General features: G+C 33.0%; 1 protein-coding gene across 1 annotated transcript in view; it reads left to right on the forward strand.

Moving 5' to 3' along the window:
- The first annotated feature begins 454 nt into the window (after window positions 1-454).
- Window positions 455-8,716, forward strand: part of LOC109543130 (dopamine receptor 2) — a 68,710-nt gene continuing 60,448 nt past the window's right edge. The window contains exon 1 of the mRNA XM_019912677.2: window positions 455-1,645. Within this exon, the coding sequence (XP_019768236.1) occupies window positions 489-1,645 (1,157 nt within the window). The 5' untranslated portion in view covers window positions 455-488. The remainder of the gene's footprint in view (window positions 1,646-8,716) is intronic.

An 8,716-nucleotide genomic window follows, 5' to 3' on the forward strand; every position in this document is an offset into this window, starting at 1 on the left:
CAAGGTAATTTCTCAAATTAATTTCTCTACTAATTGGAATTTTCTCTTATAGCTTGAGCCTAAGTGTGTCGCAGGATACCCTCTAGGTGATAGTTTTTGATTACTTTTTGACAAATAATTCGTTCTTATTGCGAAATAGGAGCACTATTTATCAATCTGTAATAAAAAAATTTTGAGGCGAAATACCCAAAAAGAAGTTTGTATAAAAAGATGTTAACTGATTTAAAATTTGTCCGAAAGAAACCGATAAGAATTCGGTTCATATCTTAATCTTAACTGAGACTCTCCATTTTTGGAAAATCATCCACTTTTGGAGTCGGACAAATTCTTGTAAATCCTCATCCTTTTACACCCGGAATCCGCAACAAGATTTTCTGTGGATATTCTGCAGACACTTTATAAGCTGTGGGCGTTCAGACCAACTTCATCAATTTTTCTTAACTCTTGAATTTCTTTTGTTCCAGAAATGATCCTCTTGACGCATCAGTATGAACAACAGCGACTTTTCCTTGGTCGTAGACTGGGTAAACTGGACTTACGTTAATCTCAGCAGTAACTGGACCGATCCAGAAAACGAGGCATGGGAAAAATGGACCGAACTGATCCAGAATCGAGCTGTTCTTGTTTCCATGCTGCTGTTTTTTTCGTTGGGCACGGTGTTCGGGAACTCTTTGGTGGTAGCGGCCGTAGTGCGAGAGAGATATTTGCACACGCCAACAAACTATTTTATTATGTCCTTAGCTGTAGCTGATTGCTTAGTGGGATTAGTAGTGATGCCTTTTAGTGCGCTCTATGAAGTGCTCGGACACACGTGGTTTTTTGGACCAGACTGGTGCGATATTTGGAGATCACTGGATGTTCTCTTTTCCACTGCGTCTATTTTGAACTTGTGTGTGATTAGTTTGGATCGATATTGGGCGATTACTGATCCCATCGCATACCCAATGCGTATGACTCGGCTCAGATCTGTAGTTCTAATAGCGGCTGTTTGGATCTGCTCCAGTGCCATCTCCTTTCCAGCTATACTTTGGTGGCGGGCAGTTAGGACTGAACCCATCCCCAAATACAAATGCCCCTTCACTGAACATTTGGGCTATTTAATATTCTCCTCCACTATATCATTTTACGTGCCGCTTTTCGTGATGGTTTTCACATACTACCGTATTTATAGAGCCGCCGTGGCGCAAACAAGAAGCTTACGACTTGGTACTAAACAAATTCTTATCGGAGCAGGTGAGCTTGAGCTCACCCTTAGAATTCATAGGGGCGGAACGTGTAAAACTCCTCAGACCGAAAACCGGAATCTGTACAGTACTGCTGAAGATGAACCTCTGACCGCTCTGGCAAATAATGGCCTTAATAGAATACCTTCTACCCGTTTAGGCACACACAGCAAGAACTTTTCGCTTAGTCGCAAGCTGGTGAAATTTGCGAAGGAAAAGAAAGCTGCTAAGACTCTGGGAATTGTAATGGGCGTGTTCATAGTGTGTTGGTTGCCGTTTTTTGTAGTGAACTTGCTGTCGGGGTTTTGCCTGCAGTGCATTTGGCATGAGAAAATTGTCCTCGCTGTTGTAACATGGCTTGGATGGATCAATTCCAGTATGAATCCGGTGATTTATGCTTGTTGGAGTAGAGATTTTAGAAGGTAAGTTTATTTTAGTTTATTATAACGGCTGACTCAAAATTTAGATTTTAATCAAAAAATACTGTTTTTAATTATATCATTTTGCTAATAAAAATTGCTCAAGGTCTGTGCCTTCGATTCTCATTTTGGTTATCATTACACTTGCTATGCGTATTGAATTTGTAGCCACTCATTAAACTTTTTAATTACTAATTTAAAGTAAAGAATAAATACGTAAAAAGTTCTGCATGGTTTGAACATAAAATGTACCATCGTTAGAATTATTTTTTTCAGTTGTTCACAAAGAGTCTGGAAAAATACGAAATTGGCTCAAGAACAAAGTAGTTTTTTGGCAAAAGCAAAAATTGCCACCACAAAAAGGAGAGCAGATCTAAGATCTTTTCTAAAATATACAAATAATTACTTCGATCTGCTCTAAAAAAAACAACTTTTAGAATATTTTCAAAAAAATATCTTTATTTCCATATTACAAATATTCTTAAAATTTTTATATTTTGCAAAATAAATAATTTTCTGATATGAAAGCAATATAATTTTGGAAAAAATATAACTCTTCTACCTTAGATCGATGTACTTTCAAACGTTAACGTAGTTTCACTTTTTGTTAAACTTTTTCGTATGATACTTTTCGATCTTTTCTAAAACAAATTACTTTGCGCTTGAACCCAATTAATACTCTGCAAAATTTTGTATACATCTGAAAAAGAGTCAAATGGGGGAATTGTAGTTTTGTACGATGCAAAATGACTCTCGTGAAAAATAATCTTTTTCTTAAAGTTAGTAAAAATAATTTTTCTATAAGCGTGTGGAAACGCAGTAGATTTAGTGTAGTTGTGACAAGATACTATTGATTAATCTCGAGCGAAAGAAATGCATTATTTTGCATCTGAAATATCCTCAAAATTGAATTGAAAATATTGCGAAGAGTTTATTCAGTTTAAAAATCGTTCTCTTAGCCTTTATAACAATAATTTGCAAAATCGACCATTACTTTTGTATGGTATTTCAAATAGCTCAGAAAACCTGGATAAATCGTCCAATTAGTTTTTAAAAGGGATTTGTCGAGTGATATTGACTTTCCCCAGTTAAAGCTTTTATCGTATGCTTTATATTTCTCAATAAAAGGCCTTCGGATAGTTGCGTAAAGAAAAATTGCGACGTGGCTCTTAAATATGAAGCAAACATTTGTTGTTTGCTAGGTAATTATACAAGAAAAACGAACATTTTGCCGAGAATTAAAAGGGTATTATTCGGTAAGTACAGGCAAAGTATTTTGAAGTAGTAGCACGTCTGAAAAGCGAGGTATTTGCATGCAACTGAATCTTAATAAGGTAACAGTATAACTTTGAAACTGGTATAGAAGATCTTTCTCATTTACATAAAAAAAAGAGTTTATCTTGGCTAAGTAAATCGGCAAAAGAAACTAACATTTCGTCTTAACTCAGCAAGCAGCTTAACTATAAAAAATGATGAAAACATTGTATTTTGAACAATTTTTGTTGCGAAATTTAGCTTGGCTAAAATCTAACCCACTTAAAGGCGTAAGTAGTCCAGTCGGATAAAAATTTTTTAATGCACAATTGACGTAAACGATTATTAGAAGCCTTTCGGCAGGTCGTCAGAATATTGAATCAATACAACATTGTTTAACTAATGAAAGAATGTGCGAAAAACGTTTGTTGTGCATAACTTATGAAATGATGATGTTATTGAAAAAAAATTCATACCTTGCTTAAGTATTAAAATGCCTCAAAAATGAACCAAACTAAATTAAAAACCGTTAATTTGCATGCTCAACTAACCAAAAAATACCTCCGAGATTAAACGTTTTTTAAATTTGCTATAACTATCTATGCTTATATTAATCGGTGGTTTTATTAGTTTTTTTTTTAATGATGATGATAAAATGTAATTTAGTTTGCTTTATATTGTAGGTATTTTTAATACTTGAATAATAGGCATCAACTTTTTTTTCAATAGAATCTACTTTCAATTGATAGATATTTTTAAACATTATTAATATTATATATTTATTAAATTGATTTAAATAAAATAATCGGATTTGTGCAAAACTTTGGAAATATGAAACCAATTTTTGTGTGGCAGTATTCAGTTTTCATACGTGCTTTATGAAACTGATGAAAACATGGTTTGTTGGCCATCATAGACAGGATTTCTTCCTAAAATGTTTAAAGATGCATTTCAGAAAACTACCCAAGATGGAAACCACTCGTGCTTGGCAAACGTCAAGAAGAAATTCTAATTTGCGAAGGACTTTAAGCCTGAAAATTCCCCAGTTTCGGAATGTAATTTTCACTCCAAAATCGCTTTTAAACATTGAAAGCAGATTTGAATTGCTTAAAAGTCTCTCTCAATTGGCCCATGAAATTTATCCAAAAATTATGATTTTGCTTGTTTTAGTTTCGACAATTTGGAGGGTACTATATTCATATGAATGCTTAACTTGGAAATTAATTTCTACTAATGGCCGAAAATGTACGAACTTTGTTTTGTATGAGAGTTTAAAGTTTTCACACAAAAATTGTATTTTAAACACTGAAAATCAGATTTAAACTGCTTAGCAGCAATTTATTAATATTATTACTGTTAATATTTTGCGATTGTTTGAGTATAGTCAGTTTAGGTGCTTGTAGGGAGTGAACTACTTGTTGCAAAATGAAGTTTTATCGCTCGAACAAGTTGAGGCTGTAGATCGAGCCATTTCATTTATATAAATTTCAGTAACGACCAAATGATACTGAATCCGTAATTGAGCAATTGGGAATATGCTTCCAGCGGTCTATAAATTTAAGTCAAATCGATTGGTTTTATAATCCCTATTTGTCGCTAAATTTAGGATTTCGCTTTGCATTAACTTCTTTTTATAATATTTGTTTGAAATAATAATGACATTATTTACCTAATTTGTCAAAAATCTTCTAAGTGATGGAATAATTTTGATCGTTTTAAAATATTAAGTAGAGATTTAAATCCAGTTTAATTTATATTAGTAACCCAACATTTTCAATTTTGTGCAACTACATACGTCTATGAATCATTAGCTTTCTTTTTGTAACTCTCGCTATAATTTAAACGGGGTTTTCAGTAAAACTATTATATGTTTAATGGAGTAGTATTCTACACCGTAATCAAACCTCTCTTACGACTTATTCGTCCAAACTCAACTTTATCTGCATTTCCAAGCAATAGATAAGAAACACAATTTTACGTGTTCAAGTGAACATATTTACTAGATTCAAAATATCACAGTCTGATACGAAAAGCAATCTTACCGTACTCTGTATGCGAGATAAGGTAAGGATGCGATATTTAAGATTTAAGTCAGACGAAAAACGGGAGGCAACGGTTTTCGTCGAAATTATCACTGAAGAACGCGATATGTAATATTTATGAAATAAACCGTGCGGAAAAGTCCCAGCAGTAGTAAAATATAATACACCAGAAAATATGATACAGTAGTTATGTTGAAAAGTATTGGGTGAGCTCCGCTTCATGCCTTTAAATTATGATGCCATCACGGGTTTATGAAAGAACAATGACGGAATTTATGAAATTCTAGTGTTTTAAGGTTTATATCCAGTGATTTAAATATACGTTTTCGTAAAAAAAATCACAAATTGTATCCAATTTACATATAAACTAAGCCAAAGTAATAGTCACCCTGGTATGTTTTAAAGCTTCGACTTTTAGAACATTATGCCTTTCCTGTGCCCTTCGAAGGCCCAGTTTTTATTGATAAACCAGAAACTTTTGCCAAATGGCGTTCAGGAAAATGTAATGGGCAATTAGGTGAAAGGTGATGCATGAGTTATCGTGAATCGACAAGAGGTGTGCCTAAGCTTGAAGGATACTTTTTAGCTTAGATTTTTAGAGAAATTGAACTTAATTTTTTAGTTTCAATATTTTATGCAGCCTTGCGGCAAAGATTATTCAAAGAACTATAATAAAATTAACAACAGCAACATAATTTTATCATTAACTGAATCAACTGAAAATACACCAATGACTTGTATGTAAAGCAGATAGTTGATGAGAGAAGTTCGTATTTTAGGACTCTTGGAGGATTAATGTGAAACAGATTTTTGAGAATTTGCAAATAAAACTGCAATATAAATGGAAAAGTAATTTAGCGAAGATGAAATGTCTTGTAAACCTTTGTATGCCTTTGTAAACCACATTATTGTAAAATAATTATGTGCTTTTTGCTTAATTAAATCTATTGGCATTATGTTGACAGCGTATAAACACAATAGCCTAATAACAAGGTTTGATCAGCGGATATTATCCTTCTCACTGCAAAGCAAACGGCTCTATTCAGCTATCGGGTAGGCGTTTAAGCATACTTGGAATTGAGACCCTAAGGGTACAAAATTAATCACGAAATAAATCTTAATTAATATGCCACAGGTTGTCTCCTACATATCTGCTTTCAATATTACCATCCAATATTTCGGTTAATTCGATAGCCAACCGACGATTCAGTTGAATTTATATGAGGCAATTCATTTGCAAATGTGAAAACCTATCGATAAAATTAGCTACTAATATTTTCGTAAATACAGCAGAAAGGGCGGAAATCCACCCTTAAGCAATATACGATTTGAGTATAATAAATTACCATTAAATAGACGTTTAATCTGAAAAAAAAACGAGTGGCAAAAGTCAGGATACGCGTGACCATTCATCAACACGGAAGGCATGCCATTTACGCACAGTCATTCTGCCCTCAAAATGCAAATTTTCCAATCTTAATATTCATATTACTTTGCCAGGAATTTAAGAGTCTCTGAAATGTGATTTCTACCTGATAATTTACTTTCAAAAGTAAAAAAGTCGCTGTTCTTTTCTAGCTGTGTGTGGACAGAATGAGTCAGTTTGAATTTCTTAATTGTAAATGCATTTGAGCTCGTTTTCACCTTAACTATGGGCGATCATGATTGACGAGCCGATTTAGTTGAAATCTGAAATTGTTCAGAGTTCTTAAATTTTATTAATAACTTTAAAAAAGTTTTAAAAAGGGCTCTAGTTGCTCTTTTCAAAAGTTTCAAACGCCCAGTCGGAGAGAAAACCCTGTATAAATTTGAACAGTTTTTAAACAAACCAGTAAAATTAAAATAATAAAAAATAAAATTAATTACATTCAAATACCCAATTACAAAATTTGCCTTGTAATCGATACATCCAACAAAAATTGCTTTTTGGCACATTTTACATTGACCTCTTTAGACCTTTTAAGCAGATGTACGAAATCTGTAAATTAATATTGATGACAATATTAGTAAGCTTCTGCTTTATTATTTTTTACTTCCTTAAATTTACTTTAAAATTTGACATTTACTCCTCTGTTTAACTCATGCGAAGGTTCCCATGCTTAAATCTAAAAGAATAAAGAAGTTCCCTGAATTGAGAAAGGAATCATAAAAATTTATGGGATCGATTTATCGGGCGGTCATGGAAGCAGTCCACTTCTAACCGATAACGAAGTATCAGATCGGATTATTAAGGCACCATTAAATTTGATATTGCCTAATTTATTACATCTTGGGTTACTAAATTGTGTCAAATGGAAACAGACATTTTTAATGGATTTAGTCTTTCAATAAAATTAGAAACAATTTTTTTGGAATACTTATGATCTAAGAACATTATATTCAGTGAGTTTCAACTGATTACATTTAAAAGTTCCTGGTCAATCAGAGACAATATAGAGTTTTCCTGGCTCAAGATCACCATAATCTCGTCTAATTGATCGAATTTTACCAAAATATATCGAGGTTGATGGCTGATTAGCAAATCGGACACCTTCCTAAACCTAACTTAACGCGGTTTAAAGGTTATTTCCGAAAATTAATCTAGCCGGTATCTCATGTAGGGAAATACACGAAAATATTGCTTTTGCCTCGATGGGTTGCATTTGGGGATAATTAAAGCGTGAAGGGTAAACATAATTTCGACCTTTTGTTCGAAGCCATCGGACAAATTTGATAAATTGACGGACGTATTAAGTATAAGCAATCAATCGGCGGATTCAAAGTCTCATTATTAAGACAGAATTGCAAAATCTGGAGCTTTAAGCAAACATGGAAATTAATGCTTCATAGGAAACTCTTGAAGAAAGCCGGGTAGATCTTCCCAAAAAGACTACGAAAATCATTTAGGTGCAGAAAAATTAAATAAAAATTCAGCAACTGTAAAAAATGATCACACAAAAAGTGCAAAAGCGAATTACATCAAAAACTGGACAAACTGAAAGCAGTTTATTTATTCTCTTGTTGCTGAAAGTTAAGCTAATTGATTTTAATGCTGTTCGCTTTATTTCCTGTCTGTCACGGTGCTGTGTGTTTATTCCAGCGATTTCCTTTTTATTTTTATGTTTGTTTTATAGTGGTTTAAGCACTAATCGACATTTAATGGACAAAGGTCGGGTCTAGGCATTGCGACATCCTTTAGTGATTGGCGTGGCTTGCATCTTTCATTAATAAAATGGTATAATTAATGTTTCATTTGAATAAAACATTTTTAGTCTTAACTATTACGTATGTCAAAGAATCGGTGTTTTTCGTATTATATTTTATTGAATATTTGTTCCAATAAACCTAATTGTTTTGCTACTGAACATATTGGGTACAAATTTTGGTTGGTGTTTGTTTACTCGTACAATGAAATGTTTCATGATTCAAAACAATCAATATTTCGACCGAAACGGTATTCAAATTCTACGTCTCTCATTTACAATTTAAATATTAATGTCATTTAGTTAATTACCTAGATTAGAACTTGTTATTTCTCCTAGTTAATTAGTTCAAAATATTCGCCCAATTTAAGTTACTTTGCTTGGAACATTGTTGCAAAACGTGAGAAAACAGTATTTTAATTACGATCGTGGCCATTTCAGTAATGATTGCTTAAATCCCGATCCAACATTAATAGCATCAATCTGTCTGCACGGCTCAACGTAGAGTGATGGTCTATACGACAAACAATTGACTAGTGAATAAAGCTGCCGATAGCACTAAAATTAAGATGGTTTATACCTTTTTTGAGACGATT

Source organism: Dendroctonus ponderosae, unplaced genomic scaffold (assembly GCF_020466585.1).
Source record: "Dendroctonus ponderosae isolate FM_Combo_2020 unplaced genomic scaffold, Dpon_F_20191213v2 Dpon_F_20191213_7, whole genome shotgun sequence".
NCBI classification, from domain to species: domain Eukaryota; kingdom Metazoa; phylum Arthropoda; class Insecta; order Coleoptera; family Curculionidae; genus Dendroctonus; species Dendroctonus ponderosae.